Genomic DNA, 18,795 nt, shown 5'->3' with positions numbered 1-18,795 from the left:
TGCTGCGCTGCTGCTGTGCTGCTGTTGCGCTGTGCTGCTGCTGTGCTGCTGCTGCGCTACTGCTGCGCTGCTGCTGTGCTGCTGCTGTGCTGCTGCTGCTGTGCTGCTGCTGTGCTGCTGCTGTGCTGCTGCTGCGCTGCTGCTGCGCTGCTGTTGCGCTGTGCTGCTGCTCTGCTGCTGCTGTGCTGCTGCTGCTCTGCTGCCCTGCTGGGGCAGGGGGCTTGGACCAGGCGACCTCCAGAGCTCCTTTCCACCCTCCACCATGCTGGGAGCCTGGGATGTGCTTTGGCCCAGCCTGTCACCGCCTCCCGCTGCTCCCCCCGCGCCTGCCCGGGGCCGTGAGGGTGCGCAGCAGCAGGCAGCAGGACGTGGCTCCGGGACGTGGCTCCGGCGGGTCTCGAACCTGCGACCTCAGCGTCCCCGCGTCTGCATCGCCCCCTGCTGGGGCGGCGGCGGCAGGGGCGGTCGCGGTGTGATGACGCCATCGCTGCGCCGGATCGGGGCCGCGCCGCCCGGGGAGCCGCTGCGAGCGCCGGTACCGGGCATGGCCCAGCTGGGAGCCATTGCGGCGCTTTCCCTCAGCTTCCTGGCCGCTGCCTTCCTCTCCGCCATCCACAAGATCGAGGAGGGGCACATCGGCGTCTATTACCGGTGAGGCCGACCCCGCGGCTTTCCCCCTCCGCCGCCCGGGCGGGCCCTGCGCAGGCCGCCGCTCACGGCCAGCCCTCTCCTTGCTTCTCTCCCCGCAGCGGCGGAGCGTTGCTGACCTCCACCAGCGGGCCCGGCTTCCACCTCATGCTGCCCTTCATCACGTCCTACAAGTCAGTGCAGGTGCTGCTGGGCCGCTGCCCTCCGCCCGTCGGGAACCGGGGCCGTGCCGCGGGGCGGGTTGGGCTCCGGGCGGGGACGGGAGCGGCTCTCGTTGCCCCCGGGCTCGGCGCAGCCGTGGGGCTGCGGGTCGAAAGTCGCTGTAGTAAAAGCCGCGGCCGGGCTGTGGTAATTGGCTGGCCGGGGTTGGTTCACGGCGGTGTCTGCCTGCGCCCGGTACCGGGGGAGCGGCTCTGGGCACCGTGCCTCGGAGCTGGGCTCGGGGGAAGGAGCGAGGCAGGCCTGGGTCCTGCCTGCTGTGGACTGAAGCCTGAGGCTGTTCCGCGGCCTCACACGCAAGCAGGTTGGAGCAGGGCAGATGCAGACTGAAGCTGTTTGCCTTAACTCGTTCCGCAGACCACGCTGCAGACAGACGAGGTGAAGAATGTCCCTTGCGGTACCAGGTGAGACCTTCGGCTCCTGCCCCCCTTTGTTTCTGCTGCAGACCTTCTGCTTCTTCCCCACTGCTGCCTGCTCCAGCCTGCTTTTCACCTGCAGAGCTGCTCTCGGCTCGTTTCCCCCACCCGCCCCGGGCTGAGGTCGTTGGGAGGACTGAGTGGCTGAGAGCAGCCAGGAGGAAAGGGAGCTGGGGGTGCTGGCAGAGAGGAGCTGCAGCTGAGCCAGCAGGGCCCAGGTGGGCAGCAGAGCCAATGGCATCCTGGGCTGGCTCAGGAGCAGTGTGGGCAGCAGCACACGAGAGGTTCTTGTGCCCCTGTGCTCAGCACTGCTCAGGCCACCCCTGGAGTGCTGTGTCCAGCTCTGGGCTCCTCAATTCAAGAGAGATGTTGAGGTGCTGGAAGGTGTCCAGAGAAGGGCAGCAAGGCTGGGGAGGGGCCTGGAACATAAACCCTATGAGGAGAGGCTGAGGGAGCTGGGGGGGTGCAGTCTGCAGCAGAGGAGGCTTAGGGGTGACCTCACTGCTGTCTACAACTACCTGAAGGAAGGCTGTAGCCAGGTGGGGTTGGGCTCTGCTGCCAGGCAAGCAGCAACAGAACAAGGGGACACAGCCTCAAGTTGTGCCAGGGGAGCTCTAGGCTGGCTGTTAGGAGGAAGTTGTTGTCAGAGAGAGTGATTGGCACTGGAATGTTCTGCCCAGGGAGGTGGTGCAGTGCCCATCCCTGGAGGTGTTCAAAGCCTGGCTGGGGCACTTGGTGCCATGGTCTGGTTGACTGGCCAGGGCTGGGGCTAGGTTGGACTGGATGAGCTTGGAGCTCTCTTCCAACCTGCTTGATTCTATGATTCATCACCACAGCTGCTCAGCCCTGCTGGGACAGCTTTTGTGCAGCAATCCTCAAAGGCTGTATCCAGTTTGCTGGGTCTGGGTGCATATTTCATGATCCAGATTCGGGAGATGTCTGTAATGGAAGCCAGGAGCCTGTGCAAGGACTCTGGGGAGGGGGTTTCTGGGAGCCACAGCAGTGGCCACCGAGCTCAGCCCACTAGAGGGAAGTGTCCTCCTCTCGCAGCTGCACGCACAGCACTCGGCTGCCAGCAGACTTCATCTCTTTCCCCTTCCCCCTTTCTCTTCCCGTTGCAGTGGAGGAGTGATGATTTATTTTGACAGGATCGAGGTGGTGAATTTCCTCATCCAGAGTGCAGGTGAGTTCTTCACCCTGCACATCCTCCCATCCTGTGTGCCCCTGCCAGCGTGGGGTGAGCTGATGAAGGGCTTGTGCCTGGCAGTTCTGGGCTGCCCAGGTCCAGAAGGACAGGGACTGGTTGGAGAGGGTACAGAAAAGGGCTGCAGAGATGCTGAGGGGATTGGAACATCTCTGCTGAAGAAAGGCTGAGAGAATTGAGGCTTTTTGGATCCAAGAGGAGAAGTCTGAGAAGGGATCTCATCACCCCCTTCACGGGTGGGTGTCAGGAGGATGGGGCCAGGCTTTGGTCAGTGGTGCCCAGGACAGGACAAGGAGGAGCAGGCAGAAATTGGAACATCAGAAGTTCCATCTGAACATGAGGAGGAGCTTCTGTAATGTGAGGTTGATGGAGCCCTGGGGCAGGCTGCCCAGATTGGTGGTGGAGTATTCATCTCTGGAGCCACACAGAGCCACTGTGGACACGTTCCTGTGTGACCTCCTTTGGGTGAGCCTGCCTTGGCAGAAGGGTTGGACTTGGTGATCTCCAGAGATCCTTTCTGACCTCTCCCATTCTGTGGTGATCCTGTGGCTGTGCTTTGAGCTGGCACTGGGCTGTGCGTGGATGCTCCACTCTGCCTCTCGTACAGCCCTGTGCTTCCTGGGCATACCCTAAACCAGAGAATGGTTTAGGCTGGAAGGGAGCTCAGAGCTCAGCAGTTCCAACTCCCAGTAGAACAGGTCACTCAAGGCCTCACCTGACTGAATCCCAGCCTGGTGGGGGTTTGGAGGCACCACTGGAGGTCATGCAGTGCAACTCTTCTCAAGCAGGTTCACCCCAGCAGCTTGCCCAGGACCCACAGTGTCCAGGTGGGATTTGAAAGTGTCCAGAGAAGGAGACTCCACAGCCTCCCTGGGCAGCCTGCTGCAGGCCTCCAGCACCTTCAGAGACAAGAATTTTCTCCTTGAGTTGAAGTGAAAAGTTCCTGGGTTCCAGTTTCTGCTCATTGCCTCTTGTCCCCATCCCAGCTGCTAATGCTGGTTTCTGCTCTTCTTTTGCAGTCTATGACATAGTCAAGAACTACACAGCTGACTATGACAAGGCTCTCATCTTCAACAAGATCCACCATGAGCTGAACCAGTTCTGCAGTGTCCACACGCTGCAGGAGGTCTACATTGAGCTGTTTGGTGAGAGCTGCTCCTCTGACCTCGGTGCTGTTGGGTCCATGGCTCCTGGAGTGATGTTTCTGCTGGGTGTTTGCATGCTCTGCTGGGGCAGAACTCAGCACCCCCAGCTGATGAATCCAGCATCTGCTCCCCTTGGATTCAGGGCTGCAAGCCAACTGCCAACACTTGCTCCTTGTTACCTCTCGGTGCTGAATGCTTCAGGATGTTGTGGCTGGGGAAAAAAAAGCACCCCCAGGCTTGCCAGCAGTAGTGGAGGCTTTAGTGGTGTGTGTGGCAAATGGGACTTGCTAAATCAGGCACAGGGTTTGTTAGGCCAGGTGCAAAAGGCACTCCACTGCCCCTTGCTCTCACAGAAAGCAGGAGGAGCACTCCCTGGCTGGGGTTAGCTTTGTGTGCCCAGGCACTGCGAGCCAGTGCTGGAAAACAGGACTTGGCCAGGGCCTGCTGGCCCTTCCCTCCCTCACCTCGGGCAGCACAATCGCTGGAGGGCACATTCCAAGAGGGCTTGAAGTAAAAAAAAAAGCTGTTGCTTGGTAGAAGCAGAGCAGTTGCTGCAGTGCTGAGTGTTTTCTTGATGGCTTTGGAGTGAGGAGAGATCCCTTGCAGCGCCTGGGCAGCACAGCAGTGCTGGCTGCGGGCACAGCCTTGCTGCTGTGAGTGTTTCTGAGGAGGATTTGTGCCTGAGAGAACAGAGGATGTTGGCAGAGCCCTGTGCTCTGCTCACATTGGGCTGCCCAAGGAGCCTGCCCTGCTGTTGTGCCTCTGCTCGAGGTGCAGAGCTGGGGCTCCCTTCCCCTCCGCTTCCCTTGCCAGTGGAGCCTCCAGATGTCAGCAGCTGCTGCTGACAGCTGCTTGAAATGGCCTCCAAGCCGCTGATCTGCACAGAAGGAACTTGTCTGAAGTCCCCTGTGGTTCTTTGAGCTGAACCTTCTCTGTCCCAGGGGTCTGAAGTGGGGCACAGCTCCTCCCCAGCAGATTGGTGTCGTTCTCTGCCCCCACAGCTGTGAGCAGGTGAAGGAGACTGACAGCAGCTGAGGCCTGGAATGCCACTGCCAGTTCCAGACAGCTAAACAGGACCAAAGCAAACAACTGAGGAGTGTGATGTGAGCATTGTCAAGGCCATTGCAGTTTTGTTTTCCCACTGCACTTCTCAGCAGGCCCCAGGATGCTTGGAGCTTCTCCCGGGAGCAGGGTGGTGGTTGTTGTCTCCTCCTGCAGCCTCAGCACTGCTGCAGTTAACTGTTGCCCACTGAGGCAGGCAAACAGCACTGATGGGTTTGGGTTCTTTGCAGCCTGTTAAACCAATGCAGCCATTTCACACTGCTGCCTTTCCACTCTCTCCTGCTGGCACTGAGGAAGCTCCCAGTCAGTCATGACTTAGCTGGACACATCAGGAGCTAACTGGGAAGGTATCAGTGGTGAAATGGCTTAGAGCACAGATTCTTTATCCTAAAAATGCTCCTTTGGCTCAGAAAGATTCCAGATGCAGGTTATGGAAAGGCTGAGGAGTTCCACTTCATGTCTGCCATGTTCCTGGAGCCTGTCCCAAGTGTTTGGTGCTGGTGTGCTGAGAGATGGAAACCTGCCTTGGGCTCTGGGATGGTTTTTCTCAGCCCAACACTTCTACATCAAGCTTAGATTTGTACTTCCAGGAGTCAGAACTGAGCCTTTCCAGCTCATTCTGGAGGTGTTGACAGCAGACTGCCTGGAGGGGCTCTTAGTTACTTTGTGCTTTGTTTGCTTGTTTTTCTTTCCCCCAATCAGATCAGATTGATGAAAACCTTAAACTGGCCTTGCAGCAAGACCTCACCACTATGGCCCCTGGGTTAATTATACAGGTAATGAGGATTCCACCTGGAGATGTCTGAGGGGTAAGGGCTGAAAGGGAACAGGGAAAGTGGTTCAGGGAACTGCTTTCTGATGGAGACTTTGTGTAACTTGAGGAATGGGAGCAGCATCCTCCATCCCTTCTCTGCTGCATGGGTTTGCTTTCTGCTGCTGGTCCTCTTGAGTGCTCACAAAATGCCTCAGGTTGGGAGGGACCTCAGAGCTCATCTGCTCCAACCTCCTGCCACGGGCAGGGACACCTCTCAGCTAGATTCGAGGCCTCATCCAACCTGGCCCTCAGCACCCCCCAGGGAGGAGCCATCCACAGCCTCCCTGGGCAGCCTATTCCGGAGCCTCACTGGCCTCATACTGAAGAACTTCTTCCTCAGATCCAGTCTAGCTCTCCTCTCCCTCAGCTTTAAAGTACTGCTTCTGCCAAGCCTTAACCTTCTGTCGTGCCAGGAGATTCTTCAGCTGAGCATTTGTTCTCTGGACTTCGGATTTGGTCCCAGTTTCTGCAGCATTGGAAACTGTGTGTGGCAGAGCATGCCCCCAGTGCCAGCTGCCCTCCTCGCAGCCTCAGGGGCGGTTTGGCTTTTGATTGCTGGCTGCTTGCCGACCTTTGCTGCTCTCTCTCTTTCCAGGCAGTTCGAGTTACAAAGCCAAACATCCCCGAAACAATCCGGAGGAATTATGAGCTCATGTAAGTGCCTGAGGCTCGCACCTTTGTGCTCCCAAAAAGGCTCAGCCATCCACGTTAATGTGTTTTTACAGCCTGCAGTGATCTGCTTGCCCTCTGCCAGGCCCCAGGCAGGCTGCGGGGATGAGCTCTGTGCCTGTCACTAAGTGGCTGGCAGGGCACTGCTGAGTGAGGAGGTGCTTGAGGAGCTGCTTCTTGGGTTTGAACACTTGAGCACAGAAGGATTTGCCCGAGGGCTCCTCCCTCTTGACACTGGCCCTGGTTTGAAGAGGCCAAGTGAGTGGCAGGTGGATGGATTCCAGCACTAATCCTCTTGTTTGACTGGGATGGAGGAACTGTTGATTCAACAGGCTGGAGACTTGCAAAGCTTCTTTAATGGCACTTGACACTCTGAGCCCCTCTGCAGTGCTCCCACCAGCTGCCTTCCCCTGTGGGGGGCATTCAGCAGTGCCTCCCTTCCCTGAGTGCTGGCCAGCAGAGTCCCTGCAGGCCAGAATAAGATCCCCTCTTCCTCCCTGAGCATTTCACATGACCTTTTGGTATCCTGATAAGTCATGTGTGGTATGGGCAGAATAGGCAGAATCCCAGACCAGCCTGGTAGCTGTTGCCTTAACAGGATATGTGTTTAGAGACTCCTCCTTGACTCTCAGCTCTCTTCCCTGCCTGGGAGCAGAGCATTTTGTTGAGATACACTCTTCAAGAACCTCTTGGTGCTTGTGCAAGGCAGGGAGATGGAAAAGCCTTCAGCACAGAGCTGTTTGCTTGAGTGGTGATCTCAGAGGTGATCTACTTCCAGAGGCAGGAGAGTGCAAGGCTTTTACTCCTACTTTAAACAATATCCTCATTAACAAGGGCCCCAAAACCTTACAGATGTTTATGGGGTGTGACCTGCCTCTTGGTGGCTGTGTTATGGCAGCCTGCAGAGAGGAGCAGGGAGCACTTCACGTTGATTTGGCTGCTGTGCAGGAGAGGAAAGGACACTTTGGCTGAAGAGGAAAGCTCAGCGTGTGCAGGAATGTACCCTGCCTTCCCTGGCTGCTGCCTGCCCCTCAGCAGGTGCTGGCAGGAGGACTGAGCCCAGCAGCCTGGCCAGGGGCATGTGGTAAGCCCACACCACTTCAGAAAGCTCAGGGTTTGTGACTGGCTGCTTCTGGCTCCCTAGGGAGAGCGAGAAGACGAAGCTGCTGATCGCAGCACAGAAGCAGAAGGTGGTGGAGAAGGAAGCGGAGACAGAGAGGAAGAAAGCCCTCATCGGTCTGTAAGCCTGTGCTGGGAGCAGGGACTGCTGAGGGGTTGGGACAGGCAGCAGAAGAGAACCCAGACAGCAGGGAAGGATGTGCCTGGTTCACTGCTGCTGGTGGTGCTGCTGATCTGAAACCCCTCCAGAGCTGGGTCAGGTCACTTGAAGCTTTGCCCACAAACCAGCACCTCCAGGGGGCTGAACGTCCTTCCCACAGCTGATTCCCACCAGAAGGGGGTAGTGAGGAATGCCAGGGGTGAAGCTGCCTCTGGATTCAGGAAGGCTGTGTGCTGACACTTTGGATGTGTCCTCATTTCAGAGGCAGAGAAGATTGCACAAGTTGCTGAGATAACTTACGGCCAGAAAGTGATGGAGAAGGAGACAGAGAAGAGAATCTCAGAGATCGAAGGTGAGTGCAGGGAGCTTGCCAAGAAGCAAATGTTCTGTGCTGGCTTTTATCTGAAAGTCCTGAAGCAGCTGAGCATGGAGTTAAGTAGTTCCTGAGGTGTGTGTAATAGCCAAGCTGACAGCCAGAGGGGTGAAGTCACTGAGCTCTCTGATTTCAGCCCGTGGCTGTTCCTCCTTCTGTCTTATGTCTGAGGAGGGTCTTGGAGAAGTGGAGTCATAGAATTGTCAGGGCTGGAAGGGACCTTAAGGATCATGGAGTTCCAACCCCCCTGCTGTGGGCAGGGACACCTCAGATAAATGAATGCTGGGATGTAGAGGTGCTGGCAGTGGCACCTTCAGAGGATCCTGCTGCAAGGTTGTTCTCATTGGGTTTTTTCCCTGCACTGGAGGAGGAGGAAGATGGCAAACTGGAGTTTGTGGTCCTGACTTACTGGGCACCTCTGCCCTTGTCAGGTAGCTGCCTCCTTGGGTTCTTTTCTTTGCCTTCTTCAGTTTCCCTGTTCTGAGCAGCTAAAGTAGCTAAAAATGCCTCCATGGAGCCTCTATCTGGAGGCTTCCCCTTAAGACTCAGCTCCAGCAAGGATCTCTTCTTGAAGACCTTGAGGTCCCTCCAGCTCATCAGGTTGCTCAGAGCCACATCCAGTCAGGCCTTAAACACCTCCAGAGGTGAGGCTTCCACCACCTCCATGGGCAACCTGTGCCAGTGTCTCACCACCCTTGTGGTGAGTAGAAGTGGGTAGATCCAGACTGAATGTGAGGAAGAAGTTTTCCTAACATCCAATCTTAATCTACCTGCTTCTAATTTTGCTCCATTGCCCCCCAAGTCCCATCACTGCCTGACACCCTAAAAGTCCCTCCTCAGCTTTCCTCTAGCCCCTTTCAGGCCACAGTAAGGTCTCCTCGGAGCCTTCTCCTCCCCAGACTGAAGAGCCTCAGCTCTGTCTTCACAGGAAGCATCCTCAGGTACTGTGCAGCTCTGTGAAGCAGCCACATCTGGTGAGCTGCAGGGGGAAGGGTGGTGAAGCTTTCTGTCCTCTTGTTTAGGACTCTGCCAGAACCTGCCTCTTTCTTGGAGGGCAGAAGAGGCACCCACATGGAGCTGCTGGTTTTTTGGGTAGGGGGAAGAACTTGGGAAACCAAATGTGGCTGTCACAGGCTGCAGCAGCTGAGCTCTGCTGTGTGGCTTCTGCCTCCTAAAGGTTGAGAGGAGCAGCTGCTGCTTTAACCAGTAAACCTCTCTCTAGTTTCCAGAGTTGCTTTCTCACCCTCTGAGGTTTGCTGTTGACTGCTTTTAGGGTCTGGGACTGACCAGAGGCAGGAGCAGGAATGTTTCTTTGCAGACTTCTTAAAACTCCCTCAAAGTGATCTTCCTAGGAGGGTTGTGCTGTTAGTTAAGATGTGCCCCCACCCAGCTGAAGCAATGCCAAGGAATTGCCAGGACACAAAAGGGTCTCTGAGTGGCCTTATTTTCACTTCCATTCATTGCAGGCCCTGCCAGGCTTTGCAGAAGGCCACTGAGGAGCCAATTAAGAGTTTTACAGATCAGCAGCTTCTCATTAAGTAACTCTCTGCAGGAGTACAAAGGGTTTATTTCTTCTACATGTGTGTCACTGGTGTCAGGCCTCCAGCTCTGTGCTGGCAGAGGATTCCTGTCCCCTCCTTTCTGGTGCCTCTGGCTAGGATCCCACTTTGTAGCCAGAGGAGAGGAAGTGGTGAGCCAAACCATGCAGCTGCTTACGTGGTTTTGGAGTGCAGCAGCTCACAGAAGTCCCTGCTAGGGTAGCTGAACAAGTGTTTGCAGCTGTGCAGCTCTCAGGTCCAGGCTGGGGCGTCTGCTGGCTTCCTGTCGTGGAAGGAGTGGCAGAAGCACAACACAGCAGCCAGGCTGAGCACCATGGTGCTGGGGAGAGGAAAAGTCAGGAGGGACAGGGCTGCAGTACAGAAAGGGGAAGAGTTTCCTTCCTCAGGTGTCTCTGCTAGGAGTCAGGGAATGTCAGTGTCCTGCAGGATCCCCTGCACAGCTGTTGGGGTTACAGAGCAGCAGCTCTCCAGCATCTGTCCAAGGGGCAGAGCCTGTGAGGGTTGCAGTCTCCTGCCCCTGCGTGCCTGGATCCAACCCTCAGCATCCCAGGCAAGAATCCCATCTGGGGAATTGCTTTCACAGGCACAGAGCTCATCTGCAGCACAGCCTGTGCTGCTCTTGGAGTCCTCTGCACATCTCCTGGGTGAATACCACTCTGCAGTGGAACAGTTGCTGTTTTCAAGCAGGAGGGTTTTAGTGGCTGGCCAGAGAAGAAAGAATCTTCTCAGCCCTCGTGACAGGGCCAGTAATAAAAACCTTCTGCTCATAAAATGCTTTGAGGTCCTCAGCTGCAGATGCAGTTTACTCCTTGAACTGTCATCCTGCAGTGTCTTCAATTGAGATCCCATGTCTGGGATTCCCATTCTGCTCCCCCTTCCCCTTGCTCTATCCCCTCCAGTTCAGATGTGGTACTGGCCACTTGAAAAAGAGTTCCCAGCTGCAAACGCTGCTTTACATGGCTGGAAAGCAAAATGTGGCTCTCAGAGCATGTCTTTGTCTTCCAGATGCTGCTTTTCTGGCAAGAGAGAAGGCCAGAGCTGATGCTGAGTGCTACACTGCTATGAAAGTAGCTGAAGCCAACAAGGTATTGTTGTTTCCTTCTGCTGTGCCTCCAGGCAGGGCTCCTGACTCGAGGCTGTAGAGAAACACTCAGCAGCAGGATTGATCAGGGGTGATCTTATTACTGTCTACAACTACCTGAAGGGGCATTGTAGCCAGGTGGGGGGTGGCCTCTTCTCCCAGGCAACCAGCAATAGAGCAAGGGGACATAGTCTCAAGTTGTGCCAGGGTAGGTATAGGCTGGATGTTAGGAAGAAGTTCTTCACAGAGAGAGTGATTGGCATTGGAATGGGCTGCCCAGGGAGGTGGTGGAGGCACCGTCCCTGGGGGTCTTCAAGAAAAGCCTGGATGAGGCACTTAGTGCCATGGTCTGGTTGATTGGTTAGGGCTGGGTGCTAGGTTGGACTGGATGAGCTTGGAGGTCTCTTCCAACCTGGTTGATTCTGTGATTTTTGTGGCCATTGTGGGCTGCTTCTTGTTGTTTAAGTCAAAAACCAAACCAAAGCCACCCCCTCAGAAGAGTTCTCATTGAAACCAAACCCATTTGATGCTCATTTGTAAATTCCTTTTCTTCTCTGGACAGATAAATTTAGGTCAGGCTGTAGGAAGTGTGGGGCTGTGGCTTCTACTGTAGATGGGATGTCAGCTTTGGGGCTGCCTAATCAGGAATGTCACAGAATCACAGAACCTTGCAGGTTGGAAGGGACCTCCAGAGATCATCCAGCCCCACCCCCCTGCCAAGGCAGCATCACCCAGGGGAGTTCTCACAGGAACCCAGGTGGGTTTGGAAAGCCTCCAGAGAAGGACACTCCACAACCTCTCTGGGCAGCCTGCCTCAGGGCTCTGTCACACTCACTGCAAAGAAGTTTCTCCTCCTGGTGAGCTGAAACCTTCTCTGGTGCAGTTTGGAGCTGTTGCTCCTTGGCTTACTGCTGCTGAGCACCAAACAGAGCTTGGCCCCAGCCACTGCCCCCCAGCCCTCAGCCCACATTGCTCAGATCTCCTCTCAGCCTTCTCTCCAGACTGATCAGCCTCAGGGCTCTCAGTCTCTCTCCCACAGGGGAGATGCTCAAGGCCCCCAGTCATCCTCGTGGCTCTGCCCTGGACTCTCTCCAGCAGGTCTCTCTCTCTCTCTCCTGAACTGAGGAGCCCAAAACTTGACACAGTGTTCCAGGAGTGATCTCAGGAGGGCAGAGCAGAGGGGCAGCAGAACCTCCCTGGCCCTGCTGGCCACACTTTTCCTGCTGCCCCCCAGGATGCCATTGGCTCTCTTGGCCCCAGGGGCACTTTGCTGTCCATGCAGCACTTGCTGCCCACCAGCACTCCAAGGTCTTTCTCCACAGAGCTGCTTTGTAGCAGAACAGCCCCAGCCTGCCCTGGTGCCTGCTGTTACTGCTCCCCAGACACAGGACCCTGCACTTGTCCTGCTGCACTTCCTGAGGGTAGCCTTTGTCCAGCTCTCAGCCTGTGCAGATCTCGTTGGGTGGCAGCACAGCCTGAGGAGTGTTAGCCAAACCCCCATTTTGTATCACCAGCAAACCTCTGGGGGTGCACTCAGTGCCCTCGCCCAGGTCGTTGTTAGAGGTACTGAAAACTGGATCCAGCACTGATCTCTGGGAAGGTCTTCCCCAGTCTGGGCTGGCCAGCAGGCAGAGCAGGGGCTCTGCACAGGCTGAGTGGCACATGGCTGAGAGCAGCCTGAGGAACAGGCCCTGGGGGTCTGGGCTGATGCAAAGCTCAACAGGAGCCTGCAGTGTGAGTGCAGCCCAGACATAACCCTGTGCTGGGCTGCAGCAGGAGCAGTGTGGGCACAGGGCAAAGGAGGGGATTCTGCCCCTTGGCTCTGCTCTCCTCAGACCCCACCTGGAGCACTGTGAGCAGTTCTGCAGCCCCCAGCACAAGCAGCACATGGAAGTGTTGGAACCAGCCCAGAGGAGGCCACCAAGATGCTGAGAGGGCTGCAGCAGCTCTGCTCTGAGCACAGGCTGAGAGAGTTGGGGCTGTGCAGCCTGGAGGGGAGAAGGCTTCCAGGAGAGCTTGGAGTGGCCTTGCAGGATCTGCAGGGGGCTCCAGGAGGGCTGAGGAGGGACTATTGAGAAGGTCTGGGAATGGCAGGAGGAGGAGGAATGGGTTTGAAGTGGCAGAGGGGAGATTGAAAGTGGAGGTTAGGAGGAAGTTGTTTCAAGTGAGGGTGGTGAGAGACTGGCACAGGTTGCCCAGGGAGGTTGTGGAGCACAGAATGGGATGAAAGATCCTCCACAACCTCCCTGGAGGTGCTCAGGACCAGGTTGGATGAGGCCTTGAGCAACCTATTCTAGCAGGAGCTGTCCCTGCCTATGGCAGGGGATTGTTACTGGCTGAGCTTTGAGCTCCCTTCCAGCCTAACTCATTCTATGATCTCGAGTGCAGGCAGCCTTAGAGTCAGCAGCTACTCAGGTGAAGAACACCTGGAGCTGACCTGCACCAACCTGAGGAGGCTCCAAAGCCTCAGCCCTGCAGAAGGGCAAAACCAACCCAGCAGTGTCCGCTGCGGATGGGAGGTTGCCTGGCTGGAGCTGCCAGGCTGGTTGCTGCCCTACAGCACGTTCCCAGGGCATCCCAGCAGGGAGGCTCTCTGGTCTGTAAGGGTCAGTGGGAAGTGCCAGAGGTCTGGGATGTTTGTGCAGGGCTGTGTCCCAGTTATTCTACCCTCTCTGTTCCGAGGTCGCTATCCTGAAGGAGTGAGCGCTGCCGAGCAGCCTCCTCCATCTTCTCGCTGGAGAAAAGCCTCTTGTGTTTTCCTTTGCAGCTTGCATTGCAGGAGCTCCCTGTGAGTTATGTGCTTCCCAGCATCTCCATCTCTGCTCCATTTGGCTTGAACATTTCCCCAGGTGCTTCCATCACTTGCTCATTTTGCCATTCAGTCCCTGGGATTTAGAGCTCTGCTTGCAGATGCTGAAGGAGAGCCTTGTCCTGGGCACTCAGCTGAGCAGAGACTGAGCCTGCCTGCTGGTGGTGTGGAGGAGCAGGTGCCTGGTGTGCTCAGGACAGAAACTTTGCCTTTGAATCCCTGAGCTGGGGGTGACTCCCTTTTCCTCCCTCTCTGTGCAGCTGAAGCTAACCCCCGAGTACCTGCAGCTGATGAAGTACAAAGCTATCGCAGCGAACAGCAAGATCTACTTTGGCAAAGACATCCCCAACATGTTCATGGACTATGCTGGAAGCCAAACCAAGCTTGCAGAGGGACTGGCAGAAGGAATCCAAGAAGATGATGTAGCAGGACCCAGCGAGGACACAAAACTACTTAATAATGTCAACTGAGAAGGAGGATTTGGAGTCGTTTTCTAGCAGAACCAAACAAGAACTGGGAAGTTCCCTTTTGTTTTTCTCCCTTTCCCCTACTGAGAGGTGAATCAGACTTGATCCTTTCAGGCTTTTCTATGAGAGTTAGTCAAAACCACACAAAACCCTTTGGTATTGATGGGTTTGCTTGGGGCTTTCTGCTGGTAACTTCTGGGCAGCCAGCTCCAGATGTGTCCTCTGGGTGCTCCTCTCCCTGCTCTTGGACATACAGACCAAAGTCTGGAGAGGTTCACCAGACGGCTTGGGTGGGTTCTTAGTGTTGGGTGGAGGTGGTTTGTAGCAGTTGGCAGTGAAAGAAGTGGGGAGGTTTTGGTGGGGAGGGAATTTGCTGCTACAGCTTGGTTGGGCTTTGGGGTTTGGTTGTTTTTCCCTTGCTGGAAATGTCAAATACTTTATTTTTAACCCCCTTTTTAAGAAAAGGTGCTAGAATTTTGTACACTACCCCTGCCTGCTTGGAGGTCCAGGCCTTGTCCAGCTGGCAGGGCACTGAGATGACCTAACAGTAGCAAATGCACAAGCTCACCTTTTCCTGTGAGCCCCCTCGGTGTGGGGGCAGCTGAGGCCACCTGTGGAGCGAGTTAGAGAAGCTGAGCTGAAATCCTGTAGCTTCCTGAGTTGCCACGAGGGGGTCAGAGCCTTACAGCTTGCCCCATGCGAGTCGTGGCCCAAGCTGTTCTTTTTCTCCATCTGAAGGTTGCTTTGTTTTCCCTTGGTCATGTCTTTGGAGGTGTTCTCCCCAGCGTGCTGATGGAGGCAGCCTCCTGGCAGCAGGGCACTGGGCTTGGCTCTCACTGCCTGCCAGTGCTGTCACAGCCAGCAGAGCTGCAGCTAGGGAGAGAAGAGGGGTTTGCCTCAGGGACCCTGCCTTTGCAGGAAGCCTTGCTGGAGAGGTCACTGCTTGAATGACTCATCCCAGGGTTGTTGCACTCTGTCCTCTGCCCCTGCAAGAGCAGCTCACTTCAGTGTTTACAGTGTCTGAGTAGAAAAGGGACATTTAGGTAGCTCCCAACAAATGGAACCAAGTTATTGTTAGTTGGGGGTGAAAAAAAACAACACCAAAAACCCCAAACCTCCTTTCTGGACCTCGATTTAGATTAGCAAAGGGCACAAAACATCCCAGGGCAAAGAAAAGAATCTCTCCTCTCTGTCCAAAGATCAGTCCTCCTCTTCTGGCTCAGAGCAGTGCTCTGCAGCACACCTTCCTCTTCAGAGAACCAATTCAGCCTCCCTCCACCAGATGCACAGAGGGTTTTGTTTTTGCACACATGCAAAGCATGAGGGAGTGTTAAAGACAAAAGTTCAGGCCTGGAGAGAACATGTTGGGGTTTTTTTCTCTCCCTAATCCATCTGCCACTTGGCAGGAGAGCCTGGTGATTAATTGCTGTTACAATCTGTGGCCAGCATACCCCAACAGGAGATGCTGGGAGGGGAAGTGCTAAGCTGGGTTGTCAGAGCAGCTCTGTCGCGTTTCCAGTCTCCTGCCCCAGTTGCTTGCTGCCTTCTGTACTTGGTTTCCCCTCTCAGTGTTTTCAATGTGCTGCAGTCCTTTGAAAGTGATCACACTAAGAGAGAAGTCTGAGGAGTTTCAGCTGCTGGTTCCAGTATTTATTGTTGGGGGTTTTTTTACTTCCATTTTCACTGTTAACTGAGACTTGAGAGTGCAAACTAAAAGCCAAGCACCAGTTTGTAGTGGAGGAGAGTCCTGTCTGCTGTCTGTGGGGATTTGCTGGGTACCAGGAGCTCAGGGAAGCTCCCACCTCCAGACCTGGAGAAAGTGGCCTCAGGTAGGCAGGGATTCATTCTGCTGACTTGTACAAAGAGGGCCCTGCAGGAGGATTGTTTGCAGGGAACAGCAGAAGCATGGCAAGGAGGTAAGAGACCTTCAGACCTTTGAGGATGACCTCGTTTGGGATCCTTCTGCATTCTCCATTAGTAACTAAGACCTGCTTTGGGACACCAGTGGTTTTCACTCATGAGAAGCCCCAAGTAAGCCAAAATGGTGTTAGAGAGGTCTGACCTCACAGTAAGACAATGGCTTGGGATGAGTAGGTCTCAGTAATTCAGTTCCTTTTAACTCAAGACTTTAGCTGCTGAAGTGTTCCTGTAGCTGTTGCATCGTACTGAGAGGGAAAGAAAACAAAAGGCAAAATAACAAAGCTGAACTCAGAAGTCTTCACAGGCCCAAATCCACTGCTGTGTTTTCATTCAGCTTTCTTCACCCTCTGGTGTCATTTCCTTACCTTTCCAGAGCAGGTCTGCCACTCCCTGTCAGTCTTTATTCCATGGATCTGGCATTTTGTCCTGGTATCTTGGGAGATCTGAAATTGTGAAGCAGCTCTTGTCTGACATAGGAGATGCACTGCTGAGAGCTGAGAAGCTGCTGGTGGGAGCAGGGCAGTGCTTTATCAGCTCTTCTTTGTGTGTTTGAATTCGAAGCCTTTTTATTTTGGTATTTGCTATGACAATAAAATGGCCTTGAGTTTTACTGGGCTCTGCTCCTGGGTCACCCTCCACCTGCAGGAGCTTCCCAGGCCTCACCCCAGGTTGCTGCTGCTGCTACTCCTTCAGTGGGAGGTGTGGGTTTGCAGAGTGCTCTGGATCGGTGCTGGTTCCACTCCTCCACTGGGAAGAAGAAAGGAAAACAGCTCTGGTGCCAGCTCCTCCTTTCCAGTGAGCAGGAGAGAGGGAAGCAAAGCTCTGGGGAGGACCTCAGAGCTGCCTTCCAATAGCTGAAGTGATCCTGCAGGAAGGCTGCAGAGGGACTCTTCATGAGGGTGTCTGGAGCCAGGCCAAGGGGGAATGGTTTGGAGCTGAGGAAGAAGTTCTTCAGTGTGAGGGTGGCACAGGCTGCCCAGGGAGCCTGTGGATAGCTCCTCCCTGGGGATGTTCAAGGCCAGGATGGATGAGGCTTTGAGCAGCCAAATCTAGTAGGGAGGTGTCCCATGCCCATGGACAGAGGAGAACAGAGTTCTGGTGCTGCTTTTCCCTTCCCAGTAAGCAGGAGAGAGCAGAGCAGAGTTCTGGTGCTGCTTTTCCCTTCCCAGTGAGCAGGAGAGAGCAGAGCAGAGTTCTGGTGCTGCTTTTCCCTTCCCAGTGAGCAGGAAAGAGCAGAGCAGGGTTCTGGCGCTGCTTTTCCCTTCCCAGTGAGCAGGAGAGAGCAGAGCAGAGCTGCAGCAGAAGAGGATCAGAGCTCTTCTGTGTCAGCTCCACAGCCAGCCAAGAAACACCACAGCCCCCCTGGGCAGCCTGTTCCAGAGCTCTGTGAAAATTCTTCCTCCTGATGCCATGGAACTTCCTATGGCTCAGCCTGCACCATTGCCCCTGTGCTGTCAGTGGGCATCACTGGGCAGAGCTGGCTCCAGCCCCTGGCACTCACCTGCACATCTTGATAAGCATCGCTGAGGTCACCCCTCAGGCTCCTCTCTGAGCAGCACAGCCTCAGCTCCTCAGGCTCTGCTCTGGGTGATCCTGCTCTGGCAGTGGGGTTGGACCAGATGAGCTTTTGAGGTCCCTTCCAGCCCCTGCCATTCTGTGCTTCTGTGATCTCCCAACCCCACTCCACCAAGCAGATGGGTGAGAGAGGGTGAGGAGGCCTGAGTGGCACACATCGAGGGGCTGCAAGCAAAACACCCTCGTGTTTCAGCAGACAAAGGGCAAGAACCTTCTGGGCGTTTTTCACCAGCTGTGTAAATACTGTCAGAGCTCAGAGCGTGGGGAGGGAGTGCTGCACATGAAGGCAAATATTTTAGTTAATGGGTTCCAGCTGGCAGTGTTCCCCCTCCTTTCCCTCCTCAGCAGCGATAAAGGCTGGCATTGTCCACGGCCCCGGGGGCCTCCCGTGGTGTCCCAGGCTGCGTGGCTGCCACGGGTGGCTGCAGAGCTGCGTGGCCATGCTCCAGGGGCTCCCCACAGCCCACCCTGGCCCCCACAGCTCACAGGCAGAGCGAGCTGGGGGTCACTGCTCTGCTTTGGGGGAGGCTTTGCAGAAAAAGACTTGGAAGTGACTCTGTGCAATTCTGGAGCCCCCATCACAAGCAGGACATGGAAGTGTTTGAGCCAGCCCAGAGGAGGCCACCAAGATGCTGAGAGGGCTCCACGCTGAGCAGGTGGAAGCAGAGGTGCTGCAGAGCCCTCTGGATCTGTGACACTGCTGTGTCCTTAAACACTGCGGGGAGCTGCAGCACTGCACAGAGATCCTGCACCTACCTGATCCCTGGGAGAGACAGAACCCTTCAAGCTCAGCTCACACAGCTCCTGCTGCAGCCTCAGCAGTCAACTGCAGTCAATATTCACTGCACTGCAGCCCCCAGCACAAGCAGGACATGGAAGTGTTGGAGCCAGCTCAGAGGAGGCCACCAAGATGCTGAGAGGGCTGCAGCAGCTCTGCTCTGAGCACAGGCTGAGAGAGTTGGGGCTGTGCAGCCTGGAGGGGAGAAGGCTTCCAGAAGAGCTTGGAGTGGCCTTGCAGGAGCTGAAGGAGGCTCCAGGAGGGCTGGGGAGGGAATATGGACAAGGTCTGGGGATGACAGGAGGAGGAGCAGGAATGGGTTTGAAATGGCAGAGGGGAGATTGAAAGTGGAGGTTAGGAAGTGAGGATGGTGAGAGCCTGGCACAGGTTTCCCAGGAAGGTCGTGGAGCACAGAATGGGATCTTTGATCTTTGATCCCATTCTGTGCTTCTGTGCTCCACAACCTCCCTGGAGAGGTGTTCAGCACCAGGCTGGATGAGGCCTTGAGCGACCTGTTCCAGTGGGAGCTGTCCCTGCCCATGGCAGGGGTTGGCACTGGCTGAGCTTTGAGCTCCCTTCCACCCTCAGCCACTCTGCCATGGTTGGCCTGGATGACCTGAGAAGGCTTTTCCAGCTGCACTGCGATCCAGTGAGTGCCAGGGGCAGGTCCTGGCCCCTGGTCGGAGGCTGCTGCCTGCAGTTTCTTTCCAGCCGAGGGCAGAGGCTTCTCTGCAGGAGCTCCTCCCCTGGAGCTCAGGGAGGGCTCCGGTGCAGGCC

The 18,795-nt window shown here is 55.7% G+C and overlaps 1 protein-coding gene across 1 annotated transcript; it reads left to right on the top strand.

The window, feature by feature from the left end:
* The first annotated feature begins 485 nt into the window (after positions 1-485).
* Positions 486-16,275, top strand: ERLIN2 (ER lipid raft associated 2). The gene is made up of 11 exons (XM_064175538.1): positions 486-651; positions 750-831; positions 1,225-1,271; positions 2,405-2,466; positions 3,507-3,632; positions 5,397-5,470; positions 6,104-6,162; positions 7,322-7,413; positions 7,719-7,808; positions 10,394-10,473; positions 13,539-16,275. The coding sequence occupies exons 1-11, from the start codon at positions 545-547 to the stop codon at positions 13,746-13,748; spliced, it is 1,029 nt and encodes a 342-aa protein (XP_064031608.1). The 5' UTR covers positions 486-544; the 3' UTR covers positions 13,749-16,275.
* The last annotated feature ends 2,520 nt before the right edge of the window (positions 16,276-18,795 follow it).

Source organism: Pogoniulus pusillus, chromosome 42 (assembly GCF_015220805.1).
Source record: "Pogoniulus pusillus isolate bPogPus1 chromosome 42, bPogPus1.pri, whole genome shotgun sequence".
NCBI classification, from domain to species: domain Eukaryota; kingdom Metazoa; phylum Chordata; class Aves; order Piciformes; family Lybiidae; genus Pogoniulus; species Pogoniulus pusillus.
This window is presented reverse-complemented; position numbering and strand designations above follow the sequence as displayed.

Coding starts and splice junctions, on each gene's coding strand:
- ERLIN2 (XM_064175538.1), top strand. CDS start 545: ATGGCCCAGCTGGGAGCCATTGCGGCGCTTTCCCTCAGCTTCCTGGCC. Junction 5,471..6,103: donor CCCCTGGGTTAATTATACAG/GTAATGAGGATT, acceptor CTCTCTTTCCAG/GCAGTTCGAGTTACAAAGCC. Junction 7,414..7,718: donor GAGGAAGAAAGCCCTCATCG/GTCTGTAAGCCT, acceptor TCCTCATTTCAG/AGGCAGAGAAGATTGCACAA.